Source organism: Papio anubis, chromosome 2 (genome assembly GCF_008728515.1).
Source record: "Papio anubis isolate 15944 chromosome 2, Panubis1.0, whole genome shotgun sequence".
Classification (NCBI taxonomy): Eukaryota; Metazoa; Chordata; class Mammalia; order Primates; family Cercopithecidae; genus Papio; species Papio anubis.
In genome coordinates, this window is record NC_044977.1 from 156,449,426 (window position 1) to 156,466,469 (window position 17,044).

Consider the following 17,044-nt stretch of genomic DNA (forward strand, 5'->3'; position numbering starts at 1 on the left):
CACACCTTCCTCATAGGGACCGTGGGTCAGGAGAACTTCATGCACAGCATCTGGCACAGGGAACTCTCCTAGTGAATGGGAGCTGTTGCTGCTCTTCTTCATGGCAACCTGCAGTGCTGCCCTCTCTCCCATCATTTGTGGGCTCAGAGTTTCTTGGGTGGATGCCCTCCCTCTGTTAGACAACAGACTCTTCAGTGAATAAAACAGTGTCTTACTCCTGTCTCCCCAAAGCTCCTGGGTCTCGACTTTGTACACACCAGTTAAATCAGTAGACCCTAGGCTATACTGCCAAGAACATATTTCCCCATCTAGTCCAGCCCTAAATGCTCCCCAAAGGGCTGAGAATTATGTTCTACAAGTAGAGCACAGCCTAGTCATTAGAATGCTCTGACTGGAGGAGAGGTGGAAGTAGGACACTTGGGGTCTACTCTGTGTTTACTGCTAAACACAGGTACTCGGCAAAACAACCATGACCTGCATCCCAGAGTCCTTATGTGAAATCCAGAAAGCACAGACAATGAGAAGAGCTCCCATCATTGAGTATCTACTGTATGCAAGATGTTACACAGTGCACTCACATGCATATGCTACTGCAAAAGCATTTCTATGCAAAAATAAGCAAGGAAAAATAAAAGACCTATTATAAAAATACTCTACTTATGAGCAACAACAACAACAATCAAAAAGTCTAACAATGATTGCATGAATTGTTGGAAACTCTGTTCCTCATGCAAGATTGCAAGCCTGGATCTATGTTCTGGGGGTTATGCTCCTTGATCAATTGAAGGAATAGAGCAAATTGACTTTCTCCCCTCCTGGAGATGTCTGCCAGTAGAAGGGCTCCCAAACACACTGTATTTGACACACTCCAAGTTCCAGGCTATTTCTAACTCTAACCTTAACCACCTCCCAACCTGCCCAGGAGAAGGGATGTATGCTTTCTCCACAACAGATTATTCTAAGCAACTCAAAAAGAAAGTATAGAGCTACTTTTTGGAAACTCTGACTGGTTTTCAGCACATTGCCCATCTGTGAGAGCTGGATGTGCAGTGAGTGATGCGGATCTTCCTTCTCACTAATACACTTCAACCAACACCTTCTCAAGAAGTTAGCCAGGCTGTTGCTAGCACCAAGTGTTTTCTCCAAGTAGGTCTCTGTGGATTTGCCTCTTCAGAAAGCTGTCATGCAATTTCTGTATATTACAGAGGTGCATCTCAGCCACAAGTCACATGGCTTGTATTTATTCAATTCAGTCTATTATTTCCTCTCTGTAAGTGTAGGCAACAGTATCTACACATATGGAATGTCTCCCTAAAAAAGATGGCATTTGGGGAGAGCACTGGGGTGGCTTAAACAACTTTGAGAAGAGTAATGTTGAAAGCGCATACAGCAATGTGTTTACGTTTTTGCTTTGTTGTTAAGTCTTCTTAGAGCTTATTTATTATCCGATTTGTTTTAAAATTTAGATTAGTCATCCTTATAGTTTCTTGGGTCAAAAAAGACCAAGAAATGATTAAAGGTCCAGGCTTTGGAACCAGCAGACCTGATTTGGATCCAGGCTCTGCAGCTTAGTGGTTGTGTGGGCTTGGGCAAGTTATTTAACCTGCAGAGCAGTTATTTCCGCACCTATAACATAAGAACATAGTGTCCATTCTTCATAGGGTTCTGGTGAGACTAGAAGAGATAACACATATGAAAGGTCCTAGCTCAGTGCCTTGTGGGCCCTAAGATGGTAGCACTGATCCCTGCTAATATCAGCAGAGCCTTAGTAACAGCTCACAATTCAGTTTCCGTGTACCTCAGATGTGCGTGGTGAGAGAGACTGAGGACATCTGGGACCAGAACTCTGGTTCTCATGGCTTCCTGGGTGTGTGGGGGAAACATCCTGGGATCATTGTTCTTGGGCAGCCCAGTACTCAGCACATGCTGAGCTCAGTAGGTAACAGATAGGCATCTGTAATTGTAGTAGATGGTTGGGACCTAATGATGCAGGCCTAAACTTCAGATCAACTAGTCACAAATGTGGGTAGCATCCGTCACTTGACTTTTGAATGGTAAATAATACTTTACATGTTTTGATATGTTTTGATCCTTAAAATTGGTCCTGTGCAGTAGGCAAGGCAGGCAATATTATATTGTTTTTACAGACAACATAAAGGAGGTCCAGAAAATGTATGTGATCAGCCTTAAATCACGGTGTGGTTTTGAGTTATACCAGTAATCAAAGTTCAGAATGGTAAATCACTTCTCCACTGACAGCCCATCTCTGATCAACTGGTAATGGTGGCCTCAAATGCTGTGTGGAGAAAAACGCTGTGCATCAGCTTTGCGGGAGAAGAACCATGATGGATTAGTGATGCTAGTCTTATCTGGGTCTTCTAACTCCTGTCTCGTGCTTTTGCCATTGGAATGTGCTGACTCTGCAACGGGCAACATATTTTCTTTAGAATCTTCAAGAGAACCACATATCAAGATAGGTAGGGTCATGTCTGTTGAATTTGTAACCTTGGTGAAATTTAAAGATAAAAACATATTAATATTTTTCTGGCATGTTTAACTGTTACATGCTCAGTTGATTGGTATAATTCTCCAAAAAGAACTTCCAGAGATATGAACAGTAGCATTCAAAGATGAACAAGACACACACACACACACACACACACACACACACACACACACACAAACTGATTTCTTGGTGACTTTGGGAAAGGACCTGGCTCCATGCTGAGCACATAGTAAAAGCATAGCACAGAGAAGAAATACAGGTCTAGGTGAGGTGATTTAAACCTTCCTCCCTTCATGAAGTGCTTTCTGCTGAAATTGCTTTTCTGCAAATGCACCGAAGCCACTTGCTGGTCCTTATATTAGACAGGAAGGATTTAGGTATTTCAACTTTCATTGACGAATCCACTTCAGGAAATGAAATCCTTATTTGATTTGTTCAAAGAAAATGAATCATAGATTTTTTCTAACTGAAAGGGACCTTTCGAGCTCACCTAGCTCAATGCCTTTAGTTTATAAATTGGGAAATTGAGTTAACAGGTTTGCTTCAGGTCACAGGGTGACTCACAGCAGAAGCCAAAGCAGAACCTTGGTCTCAGGACTTCCAATCTGGTGTTCTCTTTGTGATTTCTGGGTTGCTATCTTCTAGCTACAGCCCATGAATGAGCTTCTTGATGAGAAATGTCCCCATTTGACATTACTCAGTGACTTTCAAGAGTCTTCCAGTTATGATTATCTGTGGAAGAACCAGCAGCAACCGCAAAGCCAAGCTTTAGGCAAGAAGGCCTTATGGAGCATGTCAAGAACCATGTTAACTAAACCATGGGATACTGGCCACAGCTTCAGGAATTGTTTCTAATATTAGGGAAGAGCCACCAGGTTGAAGTCCTTGAATTTGAGTGTCAAGAAGGAAAAATTCAGTTATGGATTTGTATGCTATATAATCCACGGCACAATAATTTTTAGAAAATTAGTAATAATGAACCATCTACTGAATGTGTGATTGAAGCATAATGGTATCTCTCACATGCTGATTCAGGGCTAGAACTGTAACCACTCTCCAAAGATGCTATGACCAGGGGGAAAGGAGAAGTTGGAGGGGAGGAAACAGTTGGGACTAATCCTTTTCCTTTCTTCTCTGAGTAGGGATCCTAAAATTATCCTACTTCCCAGAAGATGGACTCTGTAGAACTGAACTGATGACCTATTTTTCGATTTTATCAAGCAGCAGATACGTCAATTAATGTTGCTGTGCTCCAGGGTTCGGTAGTAAGGCTGAAATTAGATTTATAGATTACCTGCCTCCATGCAGTGTGAGGAGTCAGAAACGCTTCATTTCCCTCTCTCCTCCTGGCACTGCCTGCTCCCACCACTCCTTTCTTACCATGCCTGCTTCTCTGTTTTCCCGTGCTCCTCTCTTGCCCCCAGGTTTTCTTCCCCTGCAAGCTCAGCTCATCATCATGAGAAATGCTGGTGTCCAACATGCCTCCGTGACCTGGGCCCCAAATGAAAACAGACCCTAGGAAGAACAGCAGTGTAGGGTTTTGATTTTCTGCAGGCTCCTGAGAATGAATCTCCCTGTTCTCCTACACACTCCAGTGACGGAGTGTGATCACAGTCCCCAAATCAAGCAGTGGCTCTCTCTGAAGTCCAATCAGTTGACTGGTAGGAAATAAATGACTCCCAAAAGGGTCTTGACAGTGGTTCCAGAAAATGCTTTTCTTCTCACATTGCGTTTTATTCAAGTTTATTCAACTTTGTTTATTCAGCTGTCTTCATGAGATCTCTGATCATAAATGAATGTCTCCAGGAAAGCATAGACAATGCCTTGCACTGACATGAGAGGTGTGGCAGCAAGGACAGTGAGAGATAATGTACACACAGGATGACTGGAGCTCTCATGCCACTCCCTAGCATTTTTGTTTGAGAAATAATTTTTCAGTCAACTAGCATTTACCAGGTGTACACTGTGTTAGGTATATATGTTTGTTTCCAAAGACAAAGCATGACCCCATACCCTCAAGGAGGCTGTCCTAAGGAAGGTGCATGGGCCCAATAATCTATATCAGTTGTTCCCCACCCCTGCACCCCCAGAAAACAAACGCCACTACTGCCTAGTGACCCAGACTGGGCAAAAAGCATGTTCCTGTTGTACAAAGGTAGCTTCAGCAGTGTGCTTCTAGACAAGTGCCCCAGCTACCCTTCCACACTACAGCCCCTAAGCTCTGTTTCTGAGTGCTGGAGCTACCATGTAGGGGTTGATAAATTACCAAACAGGTCCACACTTACTCTGGCCTTCATATACACTATTTTTGCTGTTCCATCAGCCTACCTGCCTGCTTCTTGCTTGTCTGACAAATTCCTCTTCTCTGATCTCAGATAAATTCTTCCCCCTCTTTGAAGCCTCCCCTAGATTCTCCAGGGAGATTTAAGAACTTCTCCACTTACTACATCTGTACTTAACTCATGGGGGGAAAAGTATAAGATAGGCAAATGATTGCTAGAAGCGTTGGGCACTAGCAGGAGTAGGGACTACATTGGTGGCAGGCGGTACTCTCTAAGATGAACGTAACAAAAGCTCCCAGCTATCATGTGTAAGAAGACATTGAGTTGATGTCCCTTCATCAAAATGTGGGGCCTGTTTTCTCCCCTTGTATCTGGGCCTGTCACTATGTTGGAAATGACACTATGTGGCTTCCCAGCCTGAGTCACAAAAGTAACACAGATTGCCCATTCTTCTCTTGGGATGCTTCTTCTTGAGACCCAGCTTGCTCTAAGGCAGTCCAAGCAGGCCACCTAGAAAGGTGGCAGCTGACACTCAGCATTGACCACCTAATATATGAATGAAGGAGGCTTCAGACAATTCTAAGCCTCAGCCCTTGAGCTACTGCAACTGACTCCACATGGATCAGAGGTGTCCCTCCCAAACCTTGCCCAAATTACAGATTCATGATCTAAAGAAATTGTTGTTGTGCTAAGGCACTGAGGTCTTGGGGATGATTTGTTATGTAGCATTAGAGCAAGGTTTCCTTTATCTCTATAGGCACAACATCCAGAATAGGGCCTGGCCAGAGCAGTGATCCCAGCAATGTGTCCATGACTGACCCTTTAATCTGCAGCCACAGCTATTGTTTGGTTGCTTTGGTAATGTAGCCAGCTACTGGGTATCACCCTGAAGTTCCTGCTCAGAAGGCTCTGCCCATTCTTTGATGCTGCCCACTGGACCCTCTGCTCTCAGTTTCTGCTTCCTGGCTGAAGCTATCAGCTTCCACTCCCCAGATATCAGCATCATGGCCATTCTCACTCACCCTTCATCTAGGTGCTCAGTGATAGCCTACGGAAATGAAAACAGTTTCACTGTGGGCCTGGCTCTACTTTGGGCATATTCTGACAATGATCTTTTACAGGTCTCCCAGCCAAAGGCCTTCAGCAACTCCCTACTTCTGCTGCAAGTTGGTTGGGAATCTTCACCAACCACAGAAATACCCATGGATGCTTGTGACACAGCCTTGTAAATGAACCTGTAAATGCAGAGCAGTCTGGGAGGGTGGCTGTGCTGGTGAAAGGCAGAGATGGCCACGGCTGTCTGCATGAATCACACAGGGCTATACAGCAGCCAAAAGTCTCTTCAATCTCTGTGATTCATGCAGATGCCAATGGCCATTCTTTGCCCCTCTCTATTCATTTTATTCATCCAACAAGCATTTGTCAATGCCCTACTCCATGCCATCCTCCTCCTGAGGATCCCACAAGCACTGTTTTGTTCTCTTCTTTCAGCAACAAATCTCTGCTAACATCTCCAATGCCCATTCGCACTGGATCAGGCGATTCCTGAATGGTAGGTTGTACTCATGGAACCCCTCTCCCCAGCCACCATTCGCCTGCATCCAAGTGCGTCATCAAACCCCTGAGTTGCTCTTACCCTGAGGAAAGAATCCAATGCACCATTCTCCATGAACTCTGTGATGATCATGACAGGCCGACTCTTGGTGACCACACCCTCCAGGCGAATGATGTTAGGATGGTCGAACTGGCCCATGATGCTCGCCTCACTCAGAAAGTCCCGACGCTGCTTCTCCGAGTACCCTGCCTTCAGGGTCTTGATGGCCACATAGATTTCCCTCTTGCCTGGCAGTTTCAAACGCCCCTTGTACACTTCTCCAAACTCCCCTGCAACAGCAAAAACGCCATTAATATCCTCTTCCTTCTCAGTCTGTGGAACCAAGAGGGAAGGCATCTAATGGAGAACAATGGTGCTCCAAGTGGAATTGTGATTAAAGTGGCGGGAATTGAAACAGTCTTCTCTCATTGTAACTATATTGTTTTGGCTGTGACCAGTTCATGGCAAACACAAAAGGATTACTAAAGTACATGCCTTACCTTGATACTTAGAAAGAGTTTGGGTAACTAAAGTGGAATTTCAGAATATATATGAGTTTGTTTCTCCCCACATTTAATTTTTCCATTGTGTCCCAGCTGAATAATGGAAATGAAAGAGTCAGTTTCACTTTGGCAGGATCATGATTCATTTTGAGCAGATCCTGGTGCAAGAACATTCGGGGGATAGGGGACATGTTCAGATACCTTGGCCCTCTGAATGAGATGTATACTGTTTGTGTTCCTACACTGCTGGGAGAGCATTTGTGTTTACTGGGTGCCCCAGAAAACAGACACTGAGGAGTTAGGAAGGGAAGAGGTTCACTTGTGAAAGACAAAAGTGAGAGGAAGCAGGATTGGGCAGACAGCCCAAGATCACCACGCAGACCTGATGAAATCCCAGCTAACCCAAAAGGGAGAGCCATAGCAGAGTTCCTATTGCAGAAGCAGCCCGGCCCTCACATCTCTGCCATGCTCAGTCACTGGCTGGGGGCTGCTGGGAAGAGCTGGGGCCCTGCAGGAAAGCCAGGGCTGACCCTGATGGGGCTGCAGCTGGAGGCTGTCAGCTAACTGCACTTTTGGCAGATGAAGAGCAAGTTATTTCTCCAAACAGGCATGAGCTGCACACCTCCATGCATGCCACAACATTGAAACATTTTCACAGTAAAGTCACCAACAGTAAAAACAATTATGGTGACACTACTTCATAGCTGCCTAAAAAAAAAAATCTGTTGAATCCTGTTTAACATGCTTTCAAAAGTTATTTTATGATTTAATTTGGCTTGGTAACCTCCAATTCTTTCATGTGAAGCAGTTGTGTCTACTTGTAAGAGCAGCAGAAGAAACATGGCTTTCTGCTGGGAAAACTTTCTCTCTCACTTTCCAATTCTGGAAGAAAATGTTGGAGCAAACTGAAAAATCAGAGAAATTACTCGCCATATTAGAAAGGCAAGTTAACATTGCTCCTGTGATTCATTTGGGAGTTCCTTTTGTTTTCTTGCTGCAAAAAAAGATTGGAAGGAAGCTGTATGAAAGGACTATTATGAAAAACTGCTCCAGAGTCAACAGAACTTGATAGAAACTGGGGCTGGAGTAGAGGTTGGTTAAGCACCATTAGGAAGATTTCAACATGGACCTAACACTCAGATAAATATCATTTATAACACTATTTGTTTTGGGGGGCTGTTCTTTTTCGTTCCTCCTATCCTTCCTCCCTTTCTCTCTCTCCCTCCCACCTCCCTCCCTCCCTCCCTCCTTTCCTTCCTTCCTTCCTCTATTTTTTTTTTTTTTTTTTTTTGAGACAGGGTCTCACTATGTTGCTCATGCTATACTTGAGCTCCTGGGCTAAGCAATCATCTTGCCTCAGCCTCCTGAGTAGGTGGGACTACAGGTATGCACCACTGCACCTGGCTGCAACACTGGTTTTCACATTGAATCATATGCTCTTTTGGTGAACTGCTGGAGGTCAGACCAAGTCTCATGCATGTTTGTAGCTTGCACATCCACTCCACTGTGGTGCTTGGCACATAGCAGACATACCAGTAAAAGTTGTTGTATCATATTTATTATTATATGTTTGGCTTTTGCCTTGCTCACTCTTGGGTTACGAACTGCTGAAGATTCTTATCTCTGCTTTATCCAGAAGTAGAAGTACCAGTATTTGAATTTGTATGTTAAAAATATATTTACTGCAGCATCATCTTCCATAGACAAACACTACAATAGCTTAACTTATTTAGTATTTAAAATGAGTAAAATTTAAAGAAAAGTACTAGACAATACAGACCTGTCACAGACATGTATGTGTATATAAGTGTGTGTATATATATGTGGATGTATGCATATATGTGTCTAGATATATGTATGCATGTATATATGTAGCATATATATGTATGCATGTAGATACGTAGCATATATATAGCATATATGTATGCTATATATATATAACTATGAGCTAAATGAACACAAATTACATATTTGATAAGTATACTAATGGAAGAATATTAGTTACTATTTCTTCCTTGTTGCCATAATAATGGGCTCTATTTTCTTTTAGAAAAAAGCCACAGTTGATAGTTGAGGGTAAAGGTGTGTTAATATTTCTTTGTGGAGGAGACAGTACACAAACATGCATTTATTAACCACCTACTATGTGCCAGGAACTGTGCTAGGCACTTTGTGTGACTTATTCAATCTTCACAACACTCCTGGGAGGTAGGTATTACTATGGCCATTTAAATAATAAGGAAACTGAGGCACTAGGAAAACATGTCCCAATCACACAGGTGGGAGTCACAGCCAGGGTTGTTGTCCATACCCATCTCTTCCTGCCATACTGCTTCCAGAGAGCTATGTTTCAGTTAGCAGGGCCATGGGGAATAAAGCTACATAGATATGAAGTTATAGTTCAGGGACTATCATGCCCCAAATATGCAGGTCCAAACAAGTCATATAGAGTGACTATCACAGCAACTCAATATCCAGGTGAGAGCAAAAGAAGTGATACTGTTTCATACGCAGATGTCCTTTAGGTAAGCCTCCTGCCTGGGAGCTGGGTGGCATCAGAATATTTGGAAGTCAGTGTATTTATCAGTTTCTATATATCAACGTGTGGAGTTTGGAAAAGTGCTCCAAGTAAATCTGATGTCCTCCACAACACACAAGAAGACTCCAGTTGAGAAGTTCTGTTCTACCTCAGTGGTTCTCAAAGCTGGCTGCCCACTGGAATCACCTGAAGAGACTTACAGAGTCCAGAGGCCTGGGCCTTACCTCAGAGATTCTGACGAATTGGACTGGGTACAGCCTGCACATTGACATATTTAAAAGCTGCCCAAAGGATTGGCTACATAATTTGCAGAGCATGGTGCAAAGTAAAAGTGCAGGACTCCTTGTTCAAAAATGTGACCAACCACAGAGAAATAAACCAAGTGCAGGTCCTTCTGAACGTCGGGCCCTGTGCAAATGCACCGGTCACAGGTCCATGAAGCCAGGCCTGGCTGCCCAGTGATACTGACATACCGCTCAGGCTGAAAACCATAGGCTTAAACCATCCAAGCACTTTTCAAATGAATTAGTGAACTGCCAAAAGCCATGGCATTCCTGAAATTTATCTCTGTACTTCTGAATACTTTTGAAAGCAAAGCACACATATAGGCTGCCTCATACTGCACAGGGCCTGGCACATAGTGTGGACCTAATAAATGTGAGAGGAGAGAAAGAAGAAAAGAAGGAAGGAAGAAATCAAAGATGTATAGGACAGTATGAATCAAACTACTTTCCTAATTGGGAAATGTTATTTAATTTTTAATCTGTGTGACTGGTCTTCAAGTCTAAAAACTCATACAGTTTTTAAAAATTATAAAATAGAAACATGCCTTCTTTGGGTAGGGCATGGTGGACTTTGTGATTGGTTACCTTCGTGGTCATGGTGTCACTGCTCTCAGAAATCTACTCTGCAGTGACTTAAAGAATGGAAATTCTGTAAAAAGAACTCCTTTTCTGTCTGGCAAAGAAATGTCTTCATATTCTCCAAGCCGGGAGGTTTTCAAAGCACCAACTACAAAGGATGTCACTTAATATCTAATCCTCACTAGGAGATTATGTTCTCCCCTGTAATTAAGTAGCCCCCTGAGTGCAGCTGGGGGAAAAATTGGTAGTGAGTGGAGGAAGAAGCTCCATGTCTATACCCAAACCACACCTGAGACATTGGATGTTGGTGGGCCCTTCATTTCTCCAGAACTTAGCTTTCTCATTGCTATACAATAAAAAGAAGTGACCAACTGTCTTGCCTTACTAACAGGGTGTTGGGAGAAGTCTAGGAGAAAGTGCTTTGTAAACTACAAACCGTTTGAAACACTTGTGGGTGGTTATTTATTTATTTATTTATTTATTTATTTTTTGAGACAGAGACTTGCTGTGTCGCCCAGGCTGGATTGCAGTGGCATGATCTCGACTCACTGCAATCTCAGCCTTCCAGGTTCAAGCAATTCTCCTGCCTCAGCCTCCCACCACCACGCCCGATTAATTTTTACATTTTTAGTAGAGATGGCAGTTCACTATGTTGGCCAGGCTGGTCTTGAACTCCTGACCTCGTGATCTGCCCACCTCAGGCCCCCAAAATCCTGGGATTACAGGTGTGAACCATCATGCCTGGCCTTTATTTATTTATTTATTTATTTTTTAGACAGTCTCGCTCTGTTGCCCAGGCTGGAGTACAGTGATGTGATCTTGGCTCACTGGCACCTCCACTTCCCGGGTTCAAGTGATTCTCCTGCCTCAGCTTCCCTAGTAGCTGGGATTACAGGCTTGTGCCACCACTCCTAAGTTTTGTATTTTCAGTAGAGACAGGGTTTCTCCATGTTGACCAGGCTGGTCTCGAACTCTGGACCTCGGGTGATCTGCCTGCCTCAGCCTCCCAAAGTGCTGGGATTACAGGCATGAGCCACCAGGCCAGGCCTGTTTTAAAAAGACAAAACAGAAGTAGGTAGTCGGGAGGGAGAGTGCAGAGCGGGGGGTCTCACCGGAAGAGAAAAGAGAGGAAAAGTAGGTTTCGGCAGCCTTTTGAGACTTATGGTGACTGATCTAAGACACATCAGAGCTTTCTGCCAGGGGACATGGTGAAGTTTCCCTGCCAGGTGCCTGAGCATGGAGGGTGTCTTCAGGTAAGCCTAGGATGCTAAAGTCTGGGCTTCTGGCCCTTGAGCACACCACAGCCTACAGCCTTATAGAGAGGTGGGAGTCAATGGGCATATTGCTATTATTAATAACAAACAGGAAATCAAGATCGTGTGTCACTTACAATCTAAGAAATTGCTGTTGCCTGTGATCTTTGACTTCAGTTTAATATAGTATCTACAAGAAACTATTTTTGCTTTTTGATAATTTTCCTGCAATTAGGGCCAGGACTTGACGTCTATGCTACTTCGATTCGCCATCATCTGAACTCTAAAGAGCTTCCTTTTACATGAGCTCCAAATCCTGGCCATAACGTTTTCATTTTCAATAAAAATTCATAATACCTAGAAAATATTTCTAGCAATTCAAGAATTAACATTATATTTAAGACAGACACTTAAAGGAAACGATTGTGCTGGGGAGTGGTTGTGGTTGATTCTTTTCACACAGATTCTTTACTGACAGTAAATGCAGCCAGCCTAATTTTGGTCCGACTGGACTTTGATTGGCACATATCTTTGTGGCTGACATTGGGTCCTCTCCTATAGCCAAACATCTATTTGGTTAGGACCCAGATCCAGCTGTAGGCCAGTCTAGTGGCCGATGTGCTCAGCAGTGGTTCTCGAACTGTGGTTCTTGACCAGAAGCATCAGTATCACCTAGGAACTTGTTAGAAAATGCACTTTTCCAAAACCCACCTAGACCCACAGCATCAGAAGCTCAGTAGGTGGGGCCTGTGACTCGGGTTTTAGCAGCCTCCCGGTGATTCTAATGCCTGCTTCATCTGTTTGAGAACCTGGCCCTCAAGACTGTCAGCTGAGGGTAATTTAACCAATTCCTGTGCGTTTCCTCCCAGACAGCTGCTGAAATTATTCCGTACAAGTTTCAGCTCCTTGCCAATTCCTCTTTCCTACCTTCCTTGACAAAATGAGGAAGAGAGAAAAAGTGGTTCAGCAGCATTAAATGCCTCAATATTATATGTAAAATCAGAAGAAAAGAATTCTCAATTTTTGAAAACGAAACATTCACCTACCAGCAGATATTTCAAGCAGTAGCTGCTGGTTGTGCACAGCTCAAATCTACACAGAATTGCACTTTTTTAAAAAAAGCAGCATTCTGAAGTCAAAAACTGCCTTGGGGGAAAAAAAAGGAAAGCGGAGCTACTAGTTACTAATTCAAGCTTACACCAGAAATGGAAATTTTTAAAGAATACATTTAAACTAGGTTTTAAAGCATGATTTCAAGCAAGTTTTAACACACTAGCCTGTGCAAGATAAATGAGTTATGGCTAAACCAGGGAGAGCAGAACCATGGTACACACGCCACCACTTTCTGACCCTGCACAGAGGACAGACATTATTAGTTGATCACAACCATCGTTAGCCTTTTACCAGAGCTCCTCAGATACTCATCACCAGACCACTGAGTTGGCACATGAGATGGAACCTGCTTGACAGCCATGGTATTCACAATACCTAATATCCAGGGAGGGAGGGAAAATGGTTTTCTCTTTTCTTGTAAGTTTTTATAGTTGTTAGACAACTGCATACTTATATATCACATGTGTGTATATATCTTCACACACATACACACATTTATATTTTATATGTAATTAGCTTATTTTCATGAGCAAGCACTTACAATTAAAGATGCTAAATATCTCAGTCCTTGTACTTCCTAATGCTGATAATTGATCACACTTAGAAGAAGAGAACCAGAAGACAGGACCAGGGTATTCTATGAGGACCATGCTCTCTCCAGGGCATGTGGGACAGTCTTTGTAGCATCACAATAGAGTAATAATGAATTCTAGGACAGTATCACAATTCCCAACAAAGAGGCTTGAGTATTCCAAACTGCTAGACGGAAGCAATGGGTATTCCAAACTGCCATCAGAAGCAATGCCTCTGTATACTGAGCCGCTCTTTTCCACAGCAGCGAGAGTGGCAGCTAGGCACTCTGTAACTATATTCAACAGACCAAGGGTTACATTCATGTGAGGGTTACATTCTCCGGATCTAGATCAGCTCTAGCTGGGTTTAAATTCTAGCTCTACCATAAACTTAACTGGCAGCACAACCTTCGGCAAGCTATCCTCTGAATGTTGATTTCCTTACTAGTTACAAGAAAATATACATGTGTACACATACATATGCTCTAACTCACAGAGTAATAAGACAGTTAAATGAGACACATGCTTGTGAAGGATGTAGAGTATTGTCAGACACACGGTGAGTGTTCAAGAGATGCTAGCTACTTTGACTATGTTCCTGAAGACATGTCTATGATTTCCTCTCCTAGAAATGCTTCTTGCCGTAACTCCTATTCAACGTGGAGCTACCCTCATGCTGCCTATCTGCACACTGAATGACCCCAGGACTCTCAAACTTGCTAGTGACCTTTCTGCCAAATCATCCCCAAGGAAACCTGGGCCTTTGTTGGCCTCACAGATGACTCCATCCCCATCCACACATACCACACATTCCCTCATCCCAACTATTCTCACACAGCCCTTTCACTACAGGCTTCCTTCTTCCAGAAATCATCCATTCCTGGAAATGTTGAATCAATAGCTGCTAGAGTCAGAGGAGAACGTATTTATTAATGAAAATACAAATGGCATGTCGTCTTCTGGCAACAACTTCTGGTGACACCTTTACCTACGTAGTCATGCTTAGGCTGTTGCATACAGTTATACGGGTTTCACACTGCACAACCCAGGAGTGCCATTCAAGCTGTAGAGCCCTGACTCATGTTCTGGGCAAGTCTACTGATCAAACTGACCAGAATTAACCAATACATTGGAGTTGACCTATGAGATGACGTCTGATAGTCAGACTCATGGTAACAATAAGCTGATATTCTCTGAACATATCAAGGTAACCTGCTGCCCTCTGTAAAGATACTTCAATTACTCTCATTATCTGCAGTGAGAAGAGGAAGGGTCAGCTTTCCTTCACTCCACTGGGCCACTTTCAGAGCATCAGATGATTCATGATCTCATGCCACCTCTCCAGTCTCTCTTCATTCTCCCAAACACTATCTAGTTCTCCAGATTTTTAACACTGCCATGTTCTCCCACCAAGAACCTACTTTCATTTGCCATATATAACAAATATTTAATTGAGCCATGCACTAGGCAGGTACCAGACCAACAAAACACATACATTCCTTTGCTCCCACAGAACTTTGAGCCTTGTGAGGAAAGATGGACATTAAACAAATGATTACTTAATAATTAATGATTTATTATTGTCTTCTTGGGTGGCATCACACCTGGCTCACAATTATTATATTTTTATTTCTTTGATCAACATTTGCAACAACTTTAGGAGAAACTTTGGCAGTTGATGCAACTCTTCAGCCTCACAGTTTCTTAATTGTCCTCCATGGGTCTTCACTCACATGCACAACTGCCACTCCCCACACCCTGGGAGCTAGGCAGCCTTACTCTCCCTTAACCTGAGGCCCCTCATTTCTGATCACAGCCTCCATGCTACCACTCCCCATCAACTCCAGGCACCAAGCCCACTGGTCACTCCATTCATCACATTCATTTGGGTATACCCCAGTTTGGATAAGTTTAGTCACTTAAATGCAGCCTCGATCCTAGCATCAACCATCTCAAAGCCTCTCTGTACCATCTAAACAAAACCCCACAACCTCCAAGGTTTTACCCATTCTTTCCCATCCCCCTCTTCCAGTCCAATCCAAGCAGAGCATTTATAGGATTCGGCTCACTAGAACGTTGGTCCTTTCACCCACCCTGCTATGAAACCTATTTTTCTATGGGATAAAATTCATATAGCAGCCTCTGGATCTCTAGATCTTGGCCTGATTCTCCAATCAGTATTGATTTAGTGTTCAATACTTAACCACAGGAAATCCCTCCCCAGCAACTTTCTTTCCCCTTGTTCTCAGGATGTGACATACAATGTCAGTCCATCCAAAGCCTTCACAACCTCAGGGGCCACTTTGTTCCCTCTTCCCTGAGTCCTCTCCTGCCATCAAGCCTTCTCTCCCATCTCCAGGGTTACACATTCTTGGGGCCCTCCTATGAGCTCTCAATCACTGCCTTCCTCTCACTGAGTGGTATTGAATGTCTGCACTTTAGACAATAACCCCTGCATGGCAGGACTTGTTAGGCATTGAGTGTATTTTTCCAGCATCCCCCGCCCCCTCCAGTCACATACACAGAAACAATGTTTATTGAATAAAGTTCTTTCTGAACTCTAAACATAATCCCTCCTGCAACAAACATAGCCTTCTCCTCTGGCTCTATATTTAGCAGGTGCAGGGTGGTTCTTCTGCAACCTCTTTGAAATAACTTTACACAGTCTGGAGGGTGGGGGTGTGCTTATAAGTGTTCAACTACCAGCTCTCCAGGAAGGAAGGAAGAAGGGAGGGAGGGAGGGAGGAAAGGAAGGGAGGGAGGGAGGGAGGGAGGAAGGAAAGAAGGAAGGGAGGGAGGGAGGAAGGAAAGAAGGAAGGGAGGGAGGAAGGAAGGAAGGAAGGAACGAAGGAAGGAAGGAAGGAAGGGGCTCATGATTTGTAGCATTTGCCAATTCCCATAGTGTAAACACTCCCACTATGATTGATGTCAAGAAGAAACAAAGGAAGAAAGAGAGAAAGAGAAAAAGAAAGAGAAAAAGAAAGAAAGAAAGAGAGAAAGAAAGAGAGAAAGAGAGAAAGAAAGAAAAGAAGGAAGGAAGGAAGGAAGGGAGGGAGGGAGGGAGGGGCTCATGATTTGTAGCATTTGCCAATTCCCATAGTGTAAATACTCCCACTATGATTGATGTCAAGAAGAAAGAAAGGGCTGGGCGTGGTGACTCACGCCTGTAATCCCAGCACTTTGGGAGGCTGAGGCGGGTGGATCACGAGGTCAGGAGATTGAGACCATCCTGGCAAACATGGTGAAACCCCATCTCTACTAAAAATATAAAAAAAAAATTAGCTGGGCACGGTGGTGGGCGCCTGTAGTCCCAGCTTCTCAGGAGGCTAAGGCAAGAGAATGGCGTGAACCTGGGAGGCGGTGGAGCTTGCAGGGAGTGGAGATCACGCCAATGCACTCCAGCCTGGGCGACAGAGTGAGACTCCGTCTCAAAAAAAAAAAAAAAAAAGAAAGAAAGGGAGAGAGAGAGAGAAAGAGAAAGAAAGAGAGAGAGAGAAAAAAAGAGAGAGAAAGAGAAAGAAAGAGAAAGAAAGAAGGAAGGAAGGAAGGAAGGAACAGAGGGACAAATAGAGGGCAGGCTCAGGATTTGTAGCATTTGCCCATTCCCATGGTGTAAATACTTCTACTATGGCGATGTCAAGCTACCAAAATGATGTCTCTGAACATCGGGCTAGAAACAGATGTGCATAATTGGCTCTTGCAAGCTACCGCAGGCTGTCCAGCACAGCATGTCCACTGCTGGGAGGTCATATTCATTATCCTTCTTAAATAATTTAGTTTTCCTCTCTGTCACTATCTCATTCTCTCACATGCCTCATG

General features: G+C 43.6%; 1 protein-coding gene across 1 annotated transcript in view; it reads right to left on the reverse strand.

Moving 5' to 3' along the window:
* The window catches only part of EPHB1 (EPH receptor B1), a 443,566-nt gene that overhangs the window by 53,679 nt on the left and 372,843 nt on the right, over positions 1-17,044 (reverse strand). Inside the window, exon 11 of the mRNA XM_003895080.5 lies at positions 6,425-6,672. Within this exon, the coding sequence (XP_003895129.1) occupies positions 6,425-6,672 (248 nt within the window). The remainder of the gene's footprint in view (positions 1-6,424; positions 6,673-17,044) is intronic.